Below are 21342 nucleotides of genomic sequence, written 5' to 3'. Positions count from 1 at the left end.
GCCGGAACCCAGCTCCCCAGCACCCCCGGCTCCCGAGGGCACACCTGCTCCCTCAGTGCCACTGTTCCCCTTAGCCTTTAACTTCTGGTGCCCCTGAGCAAAACGAGACTGGGAGCAAAATCCCTCTCAGGATTTGAGAACTGTAATTCAGAAATGACTTTTAAGCACAGAGTGTTTTATTTTGCTTGGAACCTTTGTGCAAAAAACGGAATCATCTGCCAGAGTAAACACATTTCAGTTCATAAGCAGCACCTTTGAAGGAACACTGAAAAGGGAACGTACGGTTCGGTCTAAAGCCAGAACAGAACGCGCGAGACGCACTGGACGGCGGGAGAGCCTCCGCCAGCCCAGGTCCGGGGCGCAGGACACCGAGAGTGTCGACGCAGCTTCCACTGCAGAACGGAGTGACCACAGACCAAAGCAAATCACGCAAGTGGATCAAAAAAAGTTTATTCTGAATTCTTTAATTTAAAAAAATCATACCTATGAGGTGTGCTACAGGAATTCAGATACAATAAGTTGCATATAAAACCCGACCTCATTGCTCATTGTGGTAAAGCAAGGATGATGAGAAAATGCACCTCAGGAGCAAAAACACGCTTCATGGGCACTCCGGGACCCAAGTCCCGAGACATTTCCACGTGACCTTCTGGAAAGACACACCGCCCACCTGACTGCACGACGGGACTGGTCCAGCCTCCCGGCTCCTCAGGAAGGAGATGAGTTTCCTACAAAGTGAGTGGCCACAAATGCCAGGACAGCGGTGTCCTGGAGCTGTGGGGGGACCTTGGGGAAGAACACACACTCATCTGCACTTCACACTTCTAGCCTTCAACTGATCAAACTACTGTAATTGAACATGATATTTTGGCAAAAATACTACACCCCCATTGACAGGAGGAGGGTTCCTGGCGGCTCACAGCAGAGCAGGCACTGCCTTCCTTCCCAAGGCCGAGAGGCCATGCTGTGACATGGCACACACACCGCCCCAGGCTGCCCGGTGGCCCAGGGACCATATGGGTGACAGTTAAGACATCAGCCTCTGTGAAAAGCCAAGCCCGACGCAGACCTCAACTGCACTGTGCGTCCCAATCCAGAGACCCGCGGGGCAGGGGAGGATTTCAAGGACTCAGTGACACTGCCCGGCGGGGGCAGGAGAGGCTCCCAGCAGCCCTCCCGGCAACCTGGGCATCAGGGGATGGGTAGAGATGAGGACAAGCTGGAGTGGGCACAGGAAAAAAACCAGGGTCTCTGCTAGAAGTCACCTGATCCTGCGGGCTGTCACGGTATGACATAGGCAGATTTCCCATCTGACATGGCAGCTCCTGTGCTCTGGGTGACTTAGCTCCGGGTTAACTTCCATCAGGCCCAGTCCTCTCCTCCCCAGCAGTGAGACTCTAGAGGAGGCCCCTCGTCTGGGACAGTCCTTCCTGCCTACCCGCCACAGGGCCGACCTGAGGCCTCGTGCTTGTCCTGGGAGGTCCCGACTGCACTTGATGGGCACGAGGGCAACACGCACACAAGAGAATGCGAGCTCCCTGAAGCTGCCGCGTGACAGTCAATTTGGCAAAAAAGAAAAAAAAAACCATCAATGCATAAAACCAATTACCAAAGTCCTCCTAAGGAATGTGATTACAATATATTAGCAAATTCTGTGGCATAAACATTTTCAAAAGCATCAGCAAAAGTATTAAATATAAAAGCAATGTGTATATTCCCCTCCCCACCTTCAAAAAAAAAAAAAACAGAAAAAACCCAAAACCACCCAAGAACCAAAGAAGGCCTGATCTGTAGTGTGAGGATCCAGGGCGCAGCTCCGGGGGGCTGGGGGCCCTACTGCCGCAGCTCCACATAGTTGGCTGGGAAGAGCCCGTACCGGCCCTTGCACACCCCGCGCCACCAGCCGTCATCAATCATCTCGATGTTGGTGATGATGTCATCAGGGTCAAATGAGATCTCATCATCGCCCGCTGGGGAAGAGAACACAGAGAAAGATGCTGAAGTGCAAGCGTTTCCTGGTCTGCCAGAAAAAAAGCACAACCCAGAGCAAGCTCCCAGGCAGCCTGCTCAGAGATGCCCCCTGCAGAGATGCGGGCCACCGCAGAGGCTCCTGCTGCCTCTGCCATGCCACCAAGGCCAGGATTTGTGAACATGAACCGAGAGAGTACAAAGAGGCACAGAGCCCTTCACACAAGCACCAACCCCACCCGGACCCCTTCCTCAGGAGCAGGTTTCCACCACATAACTCCGGCCCCGCCCGCCCTCCCTTCCCCTCTCTCTGGCAGACGTGTCTGTGGAGGGGGTGGGGAGATGGGCTGCGGAGGCCGCAGTGGAAGGACAGCCAGGGGACACCCGGAGAGAAGCCCGAGGTGATGGCTGAAATGGGAATGGAGGGCAAAAGCCACGGTGATGAGAATCCACGCACAGGTGCCGAGATGCCACAGACACACCCACATGCGTGCATGCAAATGCACGTGTGCAAAAGGCACTGAACGGGGACAGCCAGCGCTCACTTATGGTAGAACGCCAGCTTCCGCGCTGATGCAAAGTTGCAAACGGGAAGCACTCAAGAGGCAGAGGCCGGGGGTTCTGAGGGGAATCCCACGCCACCCGTAAGATGCTTGTCAACTGCAGAGGGGTGGTGGTGACTTTGTGGACCAGGTGGTGGCTGAGACAGAGGGACAAGTGGATGCTATGCGGCCCAGCAGAGAGCCCCACCGCATGGTCTCCAAGACCTCACCGCCACCAGAGCACAGCTCAGCCTGGCCCTGAGGGAACACGGGGTGGGCGGCTGAGGCCAGCCCAGGAGCTGAGGCTGCTCTTAAACTGCCAAGGCCGCAAAGGGAACTCAGGGGAACGCGCAGGCCACACGGGAGCTGGCGGCTGGGGCAGGACAGGCAGGAATGGGGTCTCGAACATCAAGGCATCTGTGCGGCCCCCTCACCTGGAGGGTGGGGTGTCCCTGTGGGACAGCATCTTTGATCTTGGGAAACACGCTGGAGTCTTTGGGGGTGGCAGCACCCCTGCAGCTCTCCAAGGGTTCAGAGAATACTAAAGATAACAGGGTGTGTGCGTGTGTGTGCAGAGATGGAATCCGGGTAGGGAACATGGGAGTTCTTGGCACTATACCTGCAACTTTTCTATATCTCTGAAATTATCTCAACATAAATTATTTCTAAAACTAACAACGCTAGAGAAGTGAATTCTCAGAAAACAAGCAGAGGCAGGCGCAGCTGCCTGGGTCTCCCCTCCAAGTGCTTTTGCAGGCCGCTCACCAGCCTGGTAGTCGTACAGGGCGACGGCTGTGATCCCCAGATCATTCTCGTACTCATCGTAGGTGCTGTCCTCTAAAAGAAAGCCATGACAGAGCTGAACAATACAAAGTCCCACACAGGTTCCCAGCCTTCTCAAGTTTTAGACAACACTTCCTAAGATTTTGTCTCAAGGACACAGGACGGCAGCTGAAACCCTCCCTTCCTCTGCCCCTGCCCACCCCTCCCCAGCACAATGGGGATCTTCCTGGGACCCAGCACAGGAGCCGATGCCCCAAATGTGCCTAGAGCACTTCCCTCCAGGGACAAGAAGACCCTATAGCAAGCAAGCAAAGGCGTGTCAGTGGGAAACCCATGCTCCTCGCAACGACGCCACAGGTCGAGCAGGATGTCCCGGGAGCTCCCTGCCCTGGGCAGGGCGCTGCAGCGTGGGGCCCCAGTACCTGCGGGATAGTGGCCCGGGGCCTCTGCGCTTTCATAGACAGCCTCTGTGGCATAGGCCAGGCCCTGCTGGCTGCTGGCCTCTCGGTAGTCAGCGGCCTCCATGCTGTACACGGGCTCCGGCTCCGTCCCACTCACAGGGCCTCTGTAGCTCAGCTCTGCCTTGAAGGAAGCCGCATCCTGGGGAAGGGTCACATGCACATGGCACGGGGCCCATGCTGGCTTCTAGAGAGCAGTAGCTGTACTGCCACAGCCAGCAGAAACCCACGGGCCATCTAATTCTCAGTCCCAGCCAGGACTGAGAAAACAGACACGGTATAGGAAGGCCAGGCCTGCCGGTGTGTTCACCATGGTGGTGAGTGCCCACATGCCATTTCCTTCCCGATGATGACCAGGTCCTCACCACCGACACTCCAGTCCTGCAATAACCACGCCCACACAGCAGGTTAGGAGACACGCCCCTGCCCACACTGTTGCCTGGGGGTAGAGCCTGTCTTTGTTGGGTTAATTTGGCTGATTTCTTTTTTTAGGCCTCATCTCCAAGGCCACACAAGGCACCCTTGGGCTGAACGGCCACCCTCCTGCCTGTGCTGCTCGACCCTGGCCCTGCCTGACAGCGGCTTCACCACATGGCTCCAGAGCAGCTGAGCCTGCAGACAGGGCATCGCCAAAGAATCACATTCAACTACAAAGGTGCGCAGTGGAACACCTCTCTATCTATAACCACTGCCGCTTCGGAGCCCCAGCGAAAATTCTGAACTGCTCATCACCGACAGTGGCTTTAATCAATGTTTCTGACCAGGGTCCACCTGATGTCACCAGCAGTGACTGAAAGAAAGCAATGCCGACAGCTCAGAACCGCGCACCCAGGAGATCTGGGAAGAGCCGGTGGTGGAGAGCTGCTAGCCAGGGAGAGTAATCGGGCAGGGAGAGCGACTCCACCCTCAGCACAGGCACCGGGAACCACACAAGGGCTGAACTGCACGGGAGGGGCAGGGTCGGAGCTTCCTTGAGGCAGATGGCGCTGGCTGCCAAGGGGAGGGACTAGAGGGGGAGGCCGGTTCCTGACAAGCTGCAAGGCCTCACTTACCACATCCCCCCAGGGCCCGGCAGGGTAAAGGCAGCAGGCAGCAGCATAGCCAAGGAGGGACAGTCGGGTGGTGACAAGGCCACGGCCAGTGAGGCCCAGATCCCAGACCCGGCCTGTCTCCAGGGCTCTCTCTGGGCTCCTGAACTACCATGGTCTGGAGTGTGACCCCTGTAACTGACTGGCTCCTGGGCGAGCAGAGATGAATGCATAGACCAGGATGATGGCCATGGGATGGAGAAAGGGCAAGGGCTGGGGACAGGAGAGGTGGTTACAGGTAGAGGGTGTGGTTAGCGCAGAGGTGCTGGCGGGGAGCAGGAGACCCAAAGTCAGGGATGGGCAGGGCATCGGCAGGTGGCTCCGTAACTCAGGGATGGGGACGGAACACTGGGGGACCCATGAGAGGGGGTCAGCAGCACAGGGAGGGGCTGGACAGCATGTCTGCAGCCACACTCATGAGGGGCTGCAAGGCTGGAGAGCTGAATGGGGCAGGTATAGAAGGCAGATTGTGCAGGAGGCAGGGGCTCAGTGATGAAGGAGGGCAGCATTGCCATTAAGGAGTGAAGCGGCGTCCTGCACAGCAGAGAGCAAGTGGGGTGAAGACACCCCCATCTGATTATCTGATAGCAGGTGACTCCAGCAGGGACTGCAGTGACAGTGGCCAGACTACAACAGGCTGCAGAGGGGTGAAAGGATGGTATGTGGGCCTGCACAGCTATCCCCTGACAGCACTGAGGCATGTCACCCACCCCCCAGGCGCTCCTGGCCCACCCCTCTCCGGGCGTGGAATGCAGCGATGCCCTCTACACCCACGCCACACTGCCTGCCTGCAAGGGCTTCCTCCACTCCACAAACAGGACCTGGGTTCTGGCAGTAAGTCACTCACGCTCATTCAAACACCAAAGACACCAACCTCATAGATGGGGCTCGAGGGCAGCCTCTCCTCGGTTGGCTGAGGTGCGGGCGACGCAGGGGGCGTTTGCGTTTTGGCTCTGGCTTGCTCCTGTGATTGAAAACAAACAGCAATCAGAATGCTGCCATGACACTCTGCATTGTCACGCCTGCCGTGTTTCAGAAGATCGTGCGCAAGCTCTAGGCATGCTCTGGGGAAAGGAGCGGAAAACACCCACACCAAGGCTGAGCTGGAGCACCAAGCCTCAGATCCCACCAGCACCCCGGCAGGATCCGAGGGGCAGGGGAGCTGGAGCACCAAGTCTCAGATCCCACCAGCACCCAGGCAGGATCCGAGGGGCAGGGGAGCTGGAGCACCAAGCCTCAGATCCCACCAGCACCTAGGCAGGATCCGAGGGGCAGGGGAGCTGGAGCCCCAAGCCTCAGATCCCACCAGCATCCAGGCAGGATCCAAGGCGCAGGTGAGCTGGAGCACGAAAAGTCTCAGATCCCCCCAGCACCCAGGCAGGATCCGAGGGGCAGGGGAGCTGGAGCACCAAGCCTCAGATCCCACCAGCACCTAGGCAGGATCTGAGGGGCAGGGGAGCTGGAGCCCCAAGCCTCAGATCCCACCAGCATCCAGGCAGGATCCAAGGCGCAGGTGAGCTGGAGCACGAAAAGTCTCAGATCCCCCCAGCACCCAGGCAGGATCCGAGGGGCAGGGGAGCTGGAGCACCAAGCCTCAGATCCCACCAGCACCTAGGCAGGATCCGAGGGGCAGGGGAGCTGGAGCCCCAAGCCTCAGATCCCACCAGCATCCAGGCAGGATCCAAGGCGCAGGTGAGCTGGAGCACGAAAAGTCTCAGATCCCCCCAGCACCCAGGCAGGATCCGAGGGCCAGGTGAGCTGAAGCACCAAGTCTCAGATCCCACTAGCACACAGGCAGGATACGAGAGGCAGGTGAGCTGGAGCACCAAGCCTCAGATCCCACCAGCACCCAGGCAGGATTCGAGGGGCAGGTGTGCTCTGAGGCCAAGATCACACAGGCAGTGACGCGACAGTGCCGGGACTGGGCCACAGCTCATTCTCGCCCACACACGATTAGATAGTTTAGGCACAGATTTGGGAGTCTGAGTTGATGCTGCAATGGGTTGAGACTTTGGGGACCTTAAAATGGGCTGAGTATGTTTGCACATGGGATGGACATGAAGCTTTAGGGGCCAAAGGATGAACTGGGGTAGGATAATAGCCCCTCAAAGCTGCTGACATCGCAGTCCCCAGACCCCATGGGGAGGGACTGTGTATGTGATGAAACTAAGGGTTCTGTGATGGGGAGAACTCTGGACTGCCTGGGTGGACCCAATGTAATCACAAGGTCCTGAGAGGAGGGAGGCAGGAGTGTGAGGGACAGAGGAGGGGCGGTGACAACAAAAGCAGAGGCTGGAGATGGGAAGACAGGGCCGAGGGGCCACCAGGAGGAACACAGCCCTGCTGACATCTTTGAGGACTTCTGACCTCCAGGGCTATAAGACACTAGCTGTGTGCTGTGTGTGGTGGTGACTATGGCAGCAACAGGAAACTCACTGACAGCCTGTGGGCTCCAGTGCCAGACGCTGAGTCTGAGGGTGAGGTGGCAGGCACAGGCACACCAGCCAGGGAGCTGCCCAGGCAGGATCTGAACCCCAGGTGTCCACTCCAAACCCCTTCCCTCCTCTCCCTCTGCAGGCGGCCTTGCTCTAACGGGAACAATGGTAGTGCTGTCTTGTCTTGTTGAAGAGAAAACCACCCCTGGTCTTGAGACCCTAGCACGGTTCCTGGCATCTATGGCCTTGCTTGACCCCAACAGGACAGTTGTAAATTCCCACGTCACCTGATGCCATCCACAGGTTAAACACCCAAAGTAGCACGTCCTGTGTGGCCCTGCAGGGGCAGGGGCAGGGCCTGGGGTGGATAGGAGAAGCCCAGGCTTCCAGACAGGCTGGGCCTGCCCCACACTGCAGACGCCCCAGCTGCAGAACCACACCTGGTAACTTCACACACACACATCTGTAGGCCTCAGGCTCTATTCACAACCCCCTGATCCAGCTGAGCACAAGGAAAGTCCTTGTCGGTGGCAAGCCACCCAGGCTAGACCCAAAGCACCCAGACACAGGCTCGTGCTCCGCCCCTGCCAGGGGTGCGCTTCTGGCATCTTTCTCTGGGAGCGCTTCTCCACAGCCCAGGGGCTTGGGTGAGCGGGGCTGGGCTGGCCAAGCAGAAGCAGGCCCCAAGAGCAGGCTGCCTCTGCACAGAGTCCCCTCCAAACCCCAAACTTCCACCTGGGAAAGGAGGGGCTTCCAGAGGGGGATGGGTGAGAAGAGACTCAGGCTGACATTTGGACAGGAGCCCCGTGGAGGTGGAAGCCGACAAGACTCTGCTGTCAGCTCAGGGACAGAGGGCAGGGCAGGTTGGCGGGTCCTGGGGCTGGACCGGCAAGACCAGGATAGCGCTAGCCGGCTGCCTGGAGCATTGTGGCCAGAGACTCAGCCTATGTGTGGCTGCAAGTGACAAGTGCCTTAATGGAGAGCCTTAAAGGAGAGTTAAACATGCCTTCCAAGGAAAACCTGGCCAGGAGAGAATAAGCCCCGCCCAGGCCCCAGAGCTCCCAATCCCCTCGGCACAGGTCCCAGGGAGGGTGCGCTGCGGCCCACTCCTTGCCGCTCACCTCCAGCTTCCTCCTGGCCTCTTCCTGCTCCTGCCGCTCCTTGGCCATCCGCTGGGCTCTCTCCGCCTCCGCCTTCCGCCTGTCCTCCTGCTCTTTCTCCTTAGCGAGGTTTTCAAAGTTAGCTCTGATGTTACTTGTTTTGCTGGTCACTATAGAGGAAGGAGGGAGGACGTGTGCCTTGAGCACAGCAAAAACACTGCTCCTGGACAACAGCCCCACCCACACAGAGTGATCTCCCCAGGAACCGGTCATCCCCCTAACCCCCGAGGAGGGAAAGGTTCTTGCAGCTGCCAGGTCAGCCCACTGGTCCGGAGCCAACACTGGGCGCCTGCCACAGGGCACTGCGTACCTGGTGGGACTGGCAATCCCCCTAAGCCTGGCATCAGGAAGATCTCTAAATAAGACGGTATCTTCACCACCACACTCACCTTTTTAAATAAAAACAGCCAATTTCCCTTAAAGACATCTGTCCTTGATAAAGCAGTTAAGGTACTGATGTATACTGTAATTGACGTATACTGAGTATAGTAAATCTCAACCAGAGTATACATTTTTTTATATTGTGTGTGACAAAAATGGAAAAGAGGGCAGTGGCTCATGCCTGTAATCCCAGCACTTTGGGAGGTTGAGACGGGAAGACTGAGATCAGGAGTTTGAGACCAGCCTGGGAAAGACAGTGAGACCCCATGTCTATTAAGAAAAAATGATAAAAATTTAAGTCAAAAGTGGGGAATATGGCCGGGCATGGTGGCTCACACCTGTAATTCCAGCACTTTGGGAGGCTAAGGTGGGCGGATCACGAGGTCAAGAGATCGAGACCATCCTGGCCAACGTGGTGAAACCCTGTCTCTACTAAAAATAGAAAAATTAGCTGGGCTTGGTGGCAGGCGCCTGTAATCCCAGCTACTCGGGAGGCTGAGGCAGGAGAATCGCTTGAACCTGGGAGGCAGGGGTTGCAGTGAGCCAAGATTGTGCCACTGCACTCCAGTCTCGCGACAGAGCGAGACTCTGTCTCAAAAAAAAAAAAAAAGTGGGAAGACACATGAGCCTTCCCTGCTGTGTCCAGGACTGCGGCGGTGGCTGTCTGTGTTTCAAGGAACATGAATGGAACCATGAGAGCTGCAAGTTGACTGTTTTTTCATGGAATAGCGTTTTTCCCTGAAATAACAACTGACAGTCCAACTATGGTTATGCAAAGCTGGGTATCTGGCAACAGTTTTCTTCCAAGTGAATGAACTAAGCCTATTGTGTCAAGAAAAATTACTGGAGTATTTGTTGCCAACAGGAAAATTCCAGCTTTCAAGTAAAAGACAGAATTTTGAAAAATGTGAGGCTGCCACATGAACATGCTGATTTCCACTCAGCCTCTGCAGATGAAAGCGATGATGACAGCAAATGTGATTTTTTTTGGTATTGTGTAATGAGAAGTGTCCACAACTGGAAGACGAGCACAACTCAGAGACCCAGCATTTTCCAAATGACCAACACACAGTGCTGCCCAAGCACAGTGGGTAGCGAGTCCCTCACAGGGCCAGAGGAGCCGGCCTGCAGGACCACCACTGCCTGGCACGCTTGGGCGGCGTCGCAGAAGGACACTCACGCTGCCCTCAAGGTTACAAACACTCCTCCCTTTCCCAATCGCCTACCTAGGTGATTCCACATGTTCTTCCTAAACAACGTAACATCGATAGACTGCAGAGGCAGATGTGAGAGTGCAGCCATCTTCTATTAAAGAGATTTACAAAACAAAACAATGCCGGTCTTCTCACTAAGTGCTGGGATTACAGGAATGAGCCACTGTGCATGGCCAGTTGTATTATTATTTTTATTTTTTGAGATGGAGTTTAGCTCTTGTCGCCCAGGCTGGAGTGCAGTGGCGCAATCAAGGCTCACTGCAACCTCTGCCTCCAGGTTCAAGCAATTCTCGTACCTCAGTCTTCTGAGTAGCTGGGATTATAGGCGTGGACCACCATGCCCAGCTACTTTTTGTATCTTTAGTAGAGACAGGGTTTCACCATGTTGGCCAGTCTGGTCTCAAACTCCTGACCTCAGGTGATCCACCCACCTCGGCCTCCCAGAGTGCTGGGATTACAGGTGTGAGCCACCACACTCGGCCAAGGTTTATTCTTTTTAAGTGAACCAATTAATAACTTTCCAATGTCGCTCATGCCTGTAATCCCAGCACTTTGAGAGGCTGAGGCAGGTGGATCACTTGAGCTCAGGAATTCAAGACCAGCCTGGGCAACACAGTGAGACCTCATCTCTACTAAAGATAAAAAAATTTGGCCGGGCACAGTGGCTCATGCCTGTAATCCCAGCACTTTGGGAGGCAAAGGCGGGCAGATCATGAGGTCAGGAGATCGAGACCATCCTGGCTAACACGGTGAAACCCCGTCTCTACTAAAAAATAGCAACAACAACAAAAAAATTAGCCGGGCGTGGTGGCAGGCGCCTGTAGTCCCAGCTACTCCGGAGGCTTGAGGCAGGAGAATGCCGTGAACCCGGGATGGGAGGCGGAGCTTGCAGTGAGCCGAGTTCGCGCCACTGCACTCCAGCCTGGGCAACAAAGTGATACTCCGTCTCAAAAAAAAAAAAAATTTAACTGGGCATGGGGGCATGCGCTTACAGTTCCAGCTACTCCAGAGGCTGAGGCAAGAGTACTGCTTGAGCCCAGGAGACTGAGGCAGCAGTCCTGCCTGGATGACACAGCAAGACCCGGTCTCAAAATAAATAAATAAATAAACCATTCCTCTCTCTCTTTTTTTTTTTTTTTTTGAGACGGAGTCTCACTCTGTCATCCAGGCTGGAGTGCAGTGGCGCAAACTCCGCTCACTGCAAGCTCCGCCTCCTGGGTTCACGCCATTCTCCTGTCTCAGCCTCCCGAGTAGCTGGGACTACAGGCGCCTGCCACCATGCCTGGCTAATTTTGTTTTTGTATTTTTAGTAGAGACGGGGTTTCATCGTGTTAGCCAGGATGGTCTCGATCTCCTGACCTCATGATCCGCCCGCCTTGGCCTCCCAAAGTGCTGGGATTACAGGCATGAGCCACTGTGCCGGGCCACATTCCTCTAATTTCTAATATAGTCAATGTCATCAAATACATCAACATCTTGGGGGTTCTCACGAGTGGTCAAAGTGTCAAAGCGTCCTGGGCCCTCAAACTCTGAGAACTGTGGGTCCATAGCCCCCGAAGGAAGTCAGTGGTGGCTCTCTGCATCCTGTGTTAAATTTAGCACTTGCTCTCATGTATAACATTTTCCCCAACTACTTGACTCTCTGGGGCAGGGCCCACATCTGACTCCATCGTGTGTCCAGCACAGAAAAGGACAGGTTTCGAGCTCCCTGTCAAGGGCCCAAGAACGAGCAGCAGAGAGAATGTCTGCTGTCGCCTGCACATCGACGTCATGATGTCTTCCTCCTGTCACAGCTGCGACCGAGCGGCTCAGGGAGTTGGGCAGGCCCCAGCTGCTCCCAGAAGCTGGTCACTGGCAGTGTGGAGGCCCTTGTGAATGTGCACTTAGCCCCTTTGCTCTGGGAAGAGCCCCTTGAAACAGGCCCCACTGAAACGGCTGCACCATGCTGCATCTAAAAGGTGACTCTAAACCTCTGCAGGAGAAACAAGATCTTCATCAGAACGATCATTTTCTTTCCCAAAAATACGCAGCAACAACCACGCTTTCAACTAGTGGTGCGTCTGCTCCTGGCTGTTTCACAACTGTCCTTCCCCTCAGTGTTTTCCTGGGAAACCACACGGTGCTCCTGGTATCAGCCGGGACTCACCAGCTTCGACAGGTACTGTCTTCTGGTAGGCAGAGGACACCTGGGTGACATCCTCAAAGGTTGACGCATTCTGCAGAGACAGGACGTGGGCGTCAGGAAAGCACTTTTCTCTTTTCTCCATGCCCTGTGGTAGCTCCTGCCAGATGCAAATGCCTTCCCCAGATCTTCCCAAAGGCCCAGCCACACAGCCCAGAGCACTCTTCATGGCCTCTCGGTTTTGCAAACTAACTGAGGCATGAAAACTATTACCAACCACATTTGCAGGCAATCGTGGGTCAGCATTAGCATAAGAAATGCATGTATCTCCATCTGCTCTACCATAAACGAATTCTGGGATCAGCCTCAAGCCTTCCCCACCCTCCGTCGCCACCCAGAAGTGTGAGCATTTACAGGAAGCAAAGACGCTGGGGACACATGCAAGCCTCCAGTGGCCCGTCCTCCACACTACCCAGTGGTGCAATCACACCTTTCTGCATTGCAGGGGACTCAACTATGGTCTGACCAAGCGACGGCGATGACTCTTACGTGCTGACTCAGGTGGAGACTGTCAGGGCTCATGGAGACCAGTGGCCGTCCCCAGTTTCACTGTGGGTTTCACTACCTCTGATGAGAACACCTGAGGCTCAGAAGCCACCAGAGCCCCCATACCATGGCCCCTTTCTGCCCAGCACCTCCTGCTTGCCCCCTTCCTGGCCCGCCTGTCCTTCCTCGGACCCCGCTCCCTCCTCCCGTCAGTCAGCTCCAGCGTCTACTCCATGTCCCTTGAGCCGCTTGCACCTGTTCAAAGGCAAGGCCATCAGCCTTACTGGGTCCCATCACCCACTGGGCCCTCTGCAGACATCACCTTGCCCTGAGGGGGCAACCTCACCTCCCAGCCTGGGTTGTAGCCCTATCCCCACAATGTACGGGGACCCGGGCAGTTACGTCACCCTCACTAAGCCTTGGACTCCTCCATCACACAGCAAACAGAGAGAGAAGCTCCACCCCCTCCTGGATGAAAGACAATGACACGAAAGGCCACACCCCCACACTGCCTCCTCACGTGCTCACAAGCTCAGTGGTCACCGCCAACACCAGCAATGCTGACCACAGACACCCACAACACAGGCAGTCCCTCAGGTTCCGGCCTCAAAGCCACAACCTCTGACTCACCCACAGGGGAGCTCCTTCCCTCCGTCTGTCCCAGTGCCTTGCAAGGCCCCTGCTACCTCACTGGGTCCCCCTGCCCAGTGTCCTCTGAGCACGTGCCTACTCCCCTCCCAACTCTGCACGCCACCCGGCCCCGGCCCCGGCCCTACCCCAGCTCTCTCTCGCTGACACCCACATCTGCTCCTCCCAGTTCTTCGGCTCCACAGTTGGCCCCACGTCCACCCCACATCCACCCGACTGCTCCCTCCCCTGCGTCCCTTGGCGCCAAACACCATGCCCTGCTTCTCCACCACCCGAGCCCCTCCAGCTCTCCTCAGGACCACACCCCCCTGCCCAGGCCAACCCCCACAACCCAGACTCCACGCTGAGGCCGGGGGCTTCTCAAAGTAGACCCCCCCCCAGTGTTTCTTGCCTGCTAACCTTTCTGGGGCCATGCACGTCAGATGCTCTGTGGTGTGTGACGCATGTCACGACATGCAGAATGCTCTGTGGTGTGTGGGGCTCTCCAGGGCCAGCTCTATCCCCGCTCCCCGCCCTCCCTCTGCAGCTAGGCTCCTTGAGAACCTGCAGTGACTCCTGTCCCACCCAGGCCCACACCTCGCCCCTCCGTGGTCTCCTGAGCCTTCTCTCCTGGTGAACTCGCGCCTGCCCTCAGAAATGAGCCCAGGCTACCGCTCCCTGGGGAGCCCAGCCCGAACACCTGCTCTGCCCGCCTACGCCCCTGGAGCCCACATCAGGAGCCCCTGGATGGTGCTGCGTGGTCAGCTGCGAGGCAAGGACTGACCCTGCCACCCCTGACCACAGGCCACGCGCAGGAGCAGGCAGTGTGGAGCCCGCGTCTCTATGAGGCTGAAGACGGGAGACATGGCTCATCACCGCACACGCAGCGCTGGCTGCCAGCAAGGTAGCCCCACATGCAGTCTAACACACTCAGGTTCCAATCTGATTTACTATTAAGAATTTAAGTTCAAATGGACATGAGCCCTCGAGGCTCTCACCTCTCATGTTAAACATCTGGGTTCCTATGGCTGCCCAGCCGTCCACTGCTGTGCCGCAGCCAGGTGCTGAGCCTGCCTGGCCTGGGGCCCCCAATTAGGAGGTGGGCCGGTGCCAGCGCCTATCCCACAGCACGGCCATGAGGAGCACAAGACTGTCCGAGTCAGTCATCGCCACCACCACCACCACCACGACGGAAATCACTTGTGCCCCACCCCAGCGCGTGGATGTTGGCCAGCACTGTGAGCCACGCCCACCAAGAGCCCCTGCAGGCAGAAGACACTAAGCTCCGGGGCTGGAATATTTACCTTATCCATCCGATCCTTCTGCACCCCATACTTCCCGCCGAATCCTTTGGAGTAGTCTGAAACGTGGCAAAACACAACACTTACTCTGAGGTGGAGGCGAGCGTGGGGGTGGCCGTGGGTGCATGCAGACAGATCCAGAAACAGCCCAAGAAGGTGCACCACAGCGGGAAGAAACGAGAATGGCCAAGCGAGGCTTCACTTGCAAGGCAAGTTTTGCTTCCACCCATGGTCGTGAGACCCAGGCAGTGAGAAGCAGAGCACAGGCCAGGGGCAGAGGCTTCAGCATTCCCTGAGGGGCAGGAGGGGCAGGAGGGGCGGCGGGCAGCAGGCAGGAGCTAAGCAAGGAAAGAGGGCACGGACAGGCCTTTGCAACGCGCCACTTCAATAGCACAGTCTTCCGCACCAGCACGGGCTTATTCTCATCTGCTTCCTGTGCGCCTGCTCTACTGAGCGCTAAAAAGAGGCTCAATCGCAGTTTGTTCTCTTGCTTTTTAAGAGAAAAAAAAAATCCATGTGGAAATTCTACCAGCCAAATACTTCCGTTGCAGCAACACAGATCCACATGAAAGTCACACTGTCATGCAGCAGTGATGCCACGGAGAGCCACTGCCATCTCCATGCAGTCTGCGGGACCACCCCAGGTGTGTCTACCTGCCCACACCTGAACACTGCTGTGTGTTTCTAACGCTGCAGGTGGAAAGCCTAGAGTCTTCCCTGCAAGGTTAGGGAATTACTGTTTTTCCAATTATGTGTTCAGGTTCTAATAACCAAGTCCAAATTTTGAAGGTAACAACATAACTGCTCTAAGGAAGGATGCAGAGCTGGCTTCACGTACATACTGTGTGGCTCTGTGTGGAGATGTTACACACATATGGTGTCATCAAACAGAACAAACAAAAAACCTCCCAACCCCGGCCAAAAACACCACCACAAATGAAACACAGAAACCACACAGAACACGCCTGTCTCCTGGCCCTTGCTGCTACGAAGCCCCTGGTCAAATGGCCAGTGGTTTGGTTGAACCAACACCTCTCTCCTCATCTGGAAGGCCTGACTCAGTGGCTCACGGCAGTCACCAATAACAGCAGAACAGCCTCGGGCAGAATGCTGCTGGAGACCGGAGATGCCCCAGTCCAGAGACTGGATGGGTCACCGGGTTAGAAAGATGGCACCCACACACTAACTGGCGCATCCTGCCATACACAGATCACAAGTTCACAGGGAAGAAAGTGAAGGGGGGAAGAGAAGGGAACCACTCAAAATCAGTGTCGCTCTACTAGAAATGGGTTTAAAGTGCCGAACAGCCTGACAGCTGACAAGTGGTGACACAGGAGGACTGTGTTGCAGGTGCTGACGGTGAGCCCTGAAGTCTGTGCTAGAAGTGGCCGCACAGGAGGGTGGGGGGGAGGGTAGGAGGCTGGTGGCAACTGTGCCTTGCTGGGACTCGTGCTTGGCCAGCTTCTCCTTGTAATCAAACCCCACAGCAGCGGAGTCCTGCCTCTCCGACTGAACACCGAATTTGCCTCCAAAACCAGTCTTATAATCTGAAAATCCACAAGCAACGGTGGGGAAAACAACCAAAAGAGGAAACACAGTTGGGTTAGAATTGCATGAGCATGCACAAAAATCAAACACAGTTTCCAGAAAGCAAGGGCTCTCCTGAGCTTAGGGCCTTTGAGATCCTACTCCCAGGCTCAGCGCCAGAAGGTGGCTCCAGAGGTCAACGTTAAAGAATGAACTTAAAATCTGAACACTCAGCGAAGATCTGGAAACAGCCTAAGAACTGTACTTCAAATAATTCAGTAAAGGCACTCCCAGCTGTGCAGTTCATTCTTAGCGTCCTACGCACACTGCAGACGAGTGTGCGTATCTGTGTACATGGGAGGAGAGACCCTGCAGATTCAGAGGGCGCTGCAGCCCCATTAGCCCCGCTCCTGCTTCTCTCAGGGCTGGGTCACACTGAGAGCTTTCAGCCCCCTCAGGCTCCTTTTCCCAGGGAAGGGGCACCCATTCCAACAAGAAAACACTTTCGGTTCAAAAGTAAGTATCTCCTGCCAAAAACCGTGGCCCACTTTATAGACAAGAAGCCTGGACGAGGAGCACTGCAGGCTTGGCCCATGTCCCCGCTCCCGGGTAAACCCAGCCCCCCGCTGCAGGCCTGACACATGTCCCCACTCCCGGGTAAACCCAGCCCCCCGCTGCAGGCTTGACCCATGTCCCCACTCCCGGGTAAACCCAGCCCCCTGCTGCAGGCTTGGCCCGTGCAACCCACTTCCAGGTAAACCCAGCTCTCTGGGGTACCACCCCCGTGTCAGCAGGGAGGGTTTGTGACTACACTAGCTGGAGGGAACTGGGGGATTGGGGGGGCACACAGGACAACTTCAAACAGTGAAGACAAAACAACGTGCAGCAGGCACACGCAGACACAACACATACCAACTGACCCCGCAAGGAACAAAAACAAACTTCTAAAACCATCTCGCATACAGGCAGAGTGAATGTACCTTTTTGGGATTCATGCAGCTGCAATTTCTCCTGGTGATCCCAGCCAAGGGCACATTTGTCTTGTCTGTCTGTCTGCACACCAAATTTTCCTCCAAACCCTTTCACATAGTCTACATGCACAATGAAAGGCCAGAACCCATCATTAACAGGTAGTGCAGGTCACAGGTGGAAAGTATGTTTTCAATACAGTTAAACACATATGATTCACTCAATCTACTCTTCCCTTCCGGATCTTTGGTAATACTTTAGATAACATCCATGAAGAGGCCCTCCTTGGAGAGTGGCAGGAAATAACCTAGTCTATGACCTCAGCATCGTGACTAAGCCAGACAGGACCCCATGGAAGCTCCCACGCATGCGGCTTCCACCTGCACCATGAGACAGCACAGGCTCACACGGGCAACACAGACGTGCGGGGTGTGGCCACCACGATAAGCAACGCCGCTGGGGCTGGAGCGCCATAACACTCAAGCTGCGAGTTCCTATTTAGCAGCTGTGTTTCTGGATGTGCCGTTTTCAAGTTGGGTATTTCATGAAAAAGAGACATCTACGTTAAGGGCTATCAATAATGCTTTGTTTTTCCTTTTCCGGTGTGGCTACCACCTGTCACATTACTAGCTGCTGGCTGGAGGGTAAGATAAAACGGAAGACACCTTTCTGGGACTCGTGCTTCTCCGTTTTGCCTTGATACTCAAAGCCAACGGCGCTCTTATCCACTTTGTCCTTGTCGATACCGTATTTGCCGCCGAAACCTTTGGAGTAATCTAAAAACAAACAAAAAAGGACTACTTTAAAAGGAGCAACGAAATCAGTGAACATGCAAGTATTTTATCCTTTGATTAAAAAAAACAATAATCTTTCAGGTCCACTGTAGGACCACTGAATAATACAGACAGTATTTAAAGGTGCTATTTATGTGTAATAACAGAAACACAAACAGTGGTAACCAGAGGTGGGGGCGTGTGCCTGCAGCCCAGCTACTCAGGAGGCTGAGAAGGGAGGATAACTTGAGCCCAGGAGGCTGAGTCCAGCCTGAGCAACATAGCAAGACCCCATCTCTAAGTTAAATCATTAGCTAATCTTTTAAAAATTAAAAAAACAGGCTGGGGGAGGGGGCTCACGCCTGTAATCACAGCACTTTGGGAGGTCGAGGCGGGTGGATCACCTGAGGTCAGGGGTTTAAGTCCAGCCTGACCAACATTATGAAACCCCATCTCTACTAAAAATACAAAATTAGCTGGGCGTGGTGGCCCACACCTGTAATCCCAGCTACTCGGGAGGCTGAGGCAGAAGAATCACTGGAACCCAGGAGGTGAAGGTTGCAGTGAGCCGAGATTGCGCCACTGCACTCCAGCCTGAGCAACAAGAGTGAAACTCCATCTCAAAAAAAAAAAAAGAATTAAGAAAAAAAGTTTTTTTTTTTAAAGTACAGCAGAGGCTGGACACAGTGGCTCACACCTGTAATTCCAGCACTTTGGGAGGCCAAGGTGGGCGGATCATGAGGTCAAGAGATCAAGACCATCCTGGGCAACATGGTGAAACCCCGCCTCTACTAAAAATACAAAAATTAGCTGGGCTTGGTGGTGCATGCCTGTAATCCCAGCTACTCAGGAGACTGAGGCAGGAGAATTGTTTGAACCCGGAAGGTGGAGGTTGCACTGAGCTGAGATCGCACCACTGCACTCCAGCCTGGCGAGAGAGAGAGACTCCGTCTCAAAAAAAAAAAAAAAAAAAAAGAAATAAAGTACAGCAGATGAATTCCTGTAACATCATCCATTGCATCCAGAAGCTAGAAGGAGATGAGAGTTTATGATAAGGCTCTAAGCTCAGGAGGCAGCAGAAGGGCAAGGCTTTCAAAGGCCACTCTTCACAAACTGAAGCACGCAGGGGGATGCCAGGAAACAGGACACACACAGCATCCTCCAGAAACTCCAGTTCTACTCAGAATGAAGCCATTTAGCATGTCACTGTGACACCAAAACATGACTCTCTCATGGACCCACTAACAGCACAAGGCAGAGGATCAAGGCCTGGGAGAGAAGGCCTGAAGCATCCAAGGAGCCTTGCGTCTGCCCAGGTGCTCGGCCTGTGCTCCCTGGCTCCCTGGAGTCACACACTCATGCAGCTTCGCGGAGCATGCGCTGCTCACAACTGTGTGGCGTCGGGAAGAGGAGGAATGGACTGTTCCCAGGAAAGAGGCAGAGAGCAGAGGCAAGCAGCTCTGTGCAGCAGGCAAGGCCTGACTGGCAGGAAGGCCAGGCCAGGCCGCGACAAACTACAAGCCAAGCTGCCCTCCAGGCCACCGGCACTTTCCTCAGGGAAATGCCAAGCCAGCGTGGTTGGATCTTCCAGTGGTGTTTCTTGCTTTGGGGTAATTTTTTTTTTTTTTTGAGTTTTTAAATAGTCAAGCTCTCAGTTTTCAAATGTTGGCAAATATTTTTAAAAATTTAAATGTGCAGGCCAAACAAGAGGCACAGGGAAACAGGCAGGCCACAGCCTCTGCAGCCCTGGGAAATGCTCTGAGTGATGGTGTACAGGCTATGCAGTGGGGAAGGAAGAACTCAGCACAGCCTCCAAGGACAACTTGGCAGTATCTGGAAATTTTACATTCAATAGCCTTCGACCCAGCAATTCCATGTCTAGGAGTTGATTCTTTTGAATAATCACTTGTGAACAAAACACAGGTACAAGAATGTTCCCTGCAGTCAAGTTTCAGCTGGGCGCAGTGGCTCACACCTGTAATCCCAGCACTTTGGGAGGCCAAGGCAGGGCGATCACCTGAGGTGAGGAATTCAAGACCAGCCTGGGCAACATGGCAGAACTCCGTCTCTACTAAAAATACAAAAATTAGCTGGGCGTGGTGGCGTGTGCTTGTAATCCTGGCTAGCCGGGAGGCTGAGGCACGAGAATTGCTTGAACCAGGGAGGTGGAGGTTGCAGTGAGCAGAGATCACGCACGCCACTACACTCCAGCCTGGGCAACGGAGTGAGACTCCGTCTAAAAGAAAAAAAAAAAAAAATTTACAGGTCACACCTGTAATCCCAGCACTTAAGGAAACCAAGGTGGGGGAGGATTGCTTGAGAGCACGGAGATCAAGACCAGTCCGGGCAACACGGCAAGACCTCATCTCTACCAAAAATAAATAAATAAATAAATAACCTAAATTCCACATTCAAAAAAGGAATGGTTACATGGACTATGGAATCCTCATACGATGGGGAACTGTACAGCCATTCGAATTAGGAAAAGCCCACATACACTGGTACGAAAAGAACACCAAACATTTTCAGTTAAAAAATCTACAACAATCACGCGTGCAGAGAGAAAATGCCCTCGTGGGTGTTTCTGGAGCAAACGCGTGATTACAGACCGTGGGGTCCGCCCCACCTCTCTGTGACTCGTGCTTCTCCGTCTTGCCCTGGTAGTCGAAGCCCACCGCGCTCTTGTCTACTCGGTCGGCCTGCACGCCATACTTGCCGCCAAAACCACTGGAGTAGTCTGGAGAGACAGGGCAGCAATTAGCACGGGGGCCTGAGGACGAACTACACTGTTCCTTTTGTTAAACTAAGCAAAAGTGTGTAGGGGTTACAACTCACAAACACATCAAGCGCACATTTTAAAATGTACAACAAGCCACCCACTGCTCCATACAGGTGATGCTGGACCCTGTTTCACAACAGGTGCATGGGGGGGTTCTGGGCCCTGTCAGCTGTTACAGGGCAGTTCCTTTGTGTAGTCAGAAATGACGCTGCATGCCCACTTTGAAAATCAACTGCTCAGGTAAAAGCTGGAAAGCTTCATACAAAGAACCAGCACTTTGGAGGCTGAGGTGGGCGGATCACTTGAGGCCAGGAGTTTGAGACCAGCCTGGCCAACGTGGCAAAACCCCATCTTTACTAAAAAATAGAAAAACTAGCCAGGGGTAGTGGCACACACCTGTAATCCCAGCTACTTGGGAGGCTGAGGCAGGAGAATCGTTTGAACCCAGGAGGCGCAGGTTGCAGTGAGCCGAGATCATGCCACTGCACTCCAGCCTGGGCAACAGAGCGAGACTCTGTCTCAAAACAAACAAACAAACAAAACAAAATGAAAAAAATGGAAAGAGAAAGCCTCATATGAAGAAAGCCATGCAGCTGAACATGGGAGACAAGACCATGATCCTCCGCCTGCCCACACCACAGCTACCTCCACCTAGACTGCACCGAGACT

At 54.6% G+C, this 21342-nt stretch overlaps 1 protein-coding gene and 1 long non-coding RNA gene across 6 annotated transcripts in view; both read right to left on the bottom strand.

Annotated features, from left to right (window-relative positions):
• Positions 1–434: 434 nt before the first annotated feature.
• Positions 435–21342, bottom strand: part of CTTN (cortactin) — a 40321-nt gene continuing 19413 nt past the window's right edge. For 2 of the 5 annotated variants that reach the window (XR_008538087.2, XR_001707392.4), the window contains exons 8-18: positions 20521–20631; positions 17787–17897; positions 17133–17243; positions 16062–16172; positions 14629–14684; positions 12176–12245; positions 8396–8544; positions 5714–5803; positions 3716–3893; positions 3276–3347; positions 435–1970 (exon numbers count right to left, since the gene is read on the bottom strand). This is a non-coding gene — a long non-coding RNA (cortactin). The remainder of the gene's footprint in view (positions 1971–3275; positions 3348–3715; positions 3894–5713; positions 5804–8395; positions 8545–12175; positions 12246–14628; positions 14685–16061; positions 16173–17132; positions 17244–17786; positions 17898–20520; positions 20632–21342) is intronic. The other 3 variants (XR_010147269.1, XR_001707393.4, XR_001707394.4) reach the window with 2 other exon arrangements.
• On the bottom strand, positions 19499–20402 carry LOC104001239 (uncharacterized). Its single transcript, XM_024347312.3, has one exon. It carries the CDS (start codon positions 20303–20305, stop codon positions 19553–19555), a length of 753 nt encoding a protein of 250 aa, XP_024203080.2. The 5' UTR covers positions 20306–20402; the 3' UTR covers positions 19499–19552.

This window comes from Pan troglodytes, chromosome 9 (assembly GCF_028858775.2).
Source record: "Pan troglodytes isolate AG18354 chromosome 9, NHGRI_mPanTro3-v2.0_pri, whole genome shotgun sequence".
NCBI lineage: Eukaryota > Metazoa > Chordata > Mammalia > Primates > Hominidae > Pan > Pan troglodytes.
The sequence above is the reverse complement of the archived record's forward strand: the minus strand, read 5'-3'. Positions and strand labels throughout refer to the sequence as shown.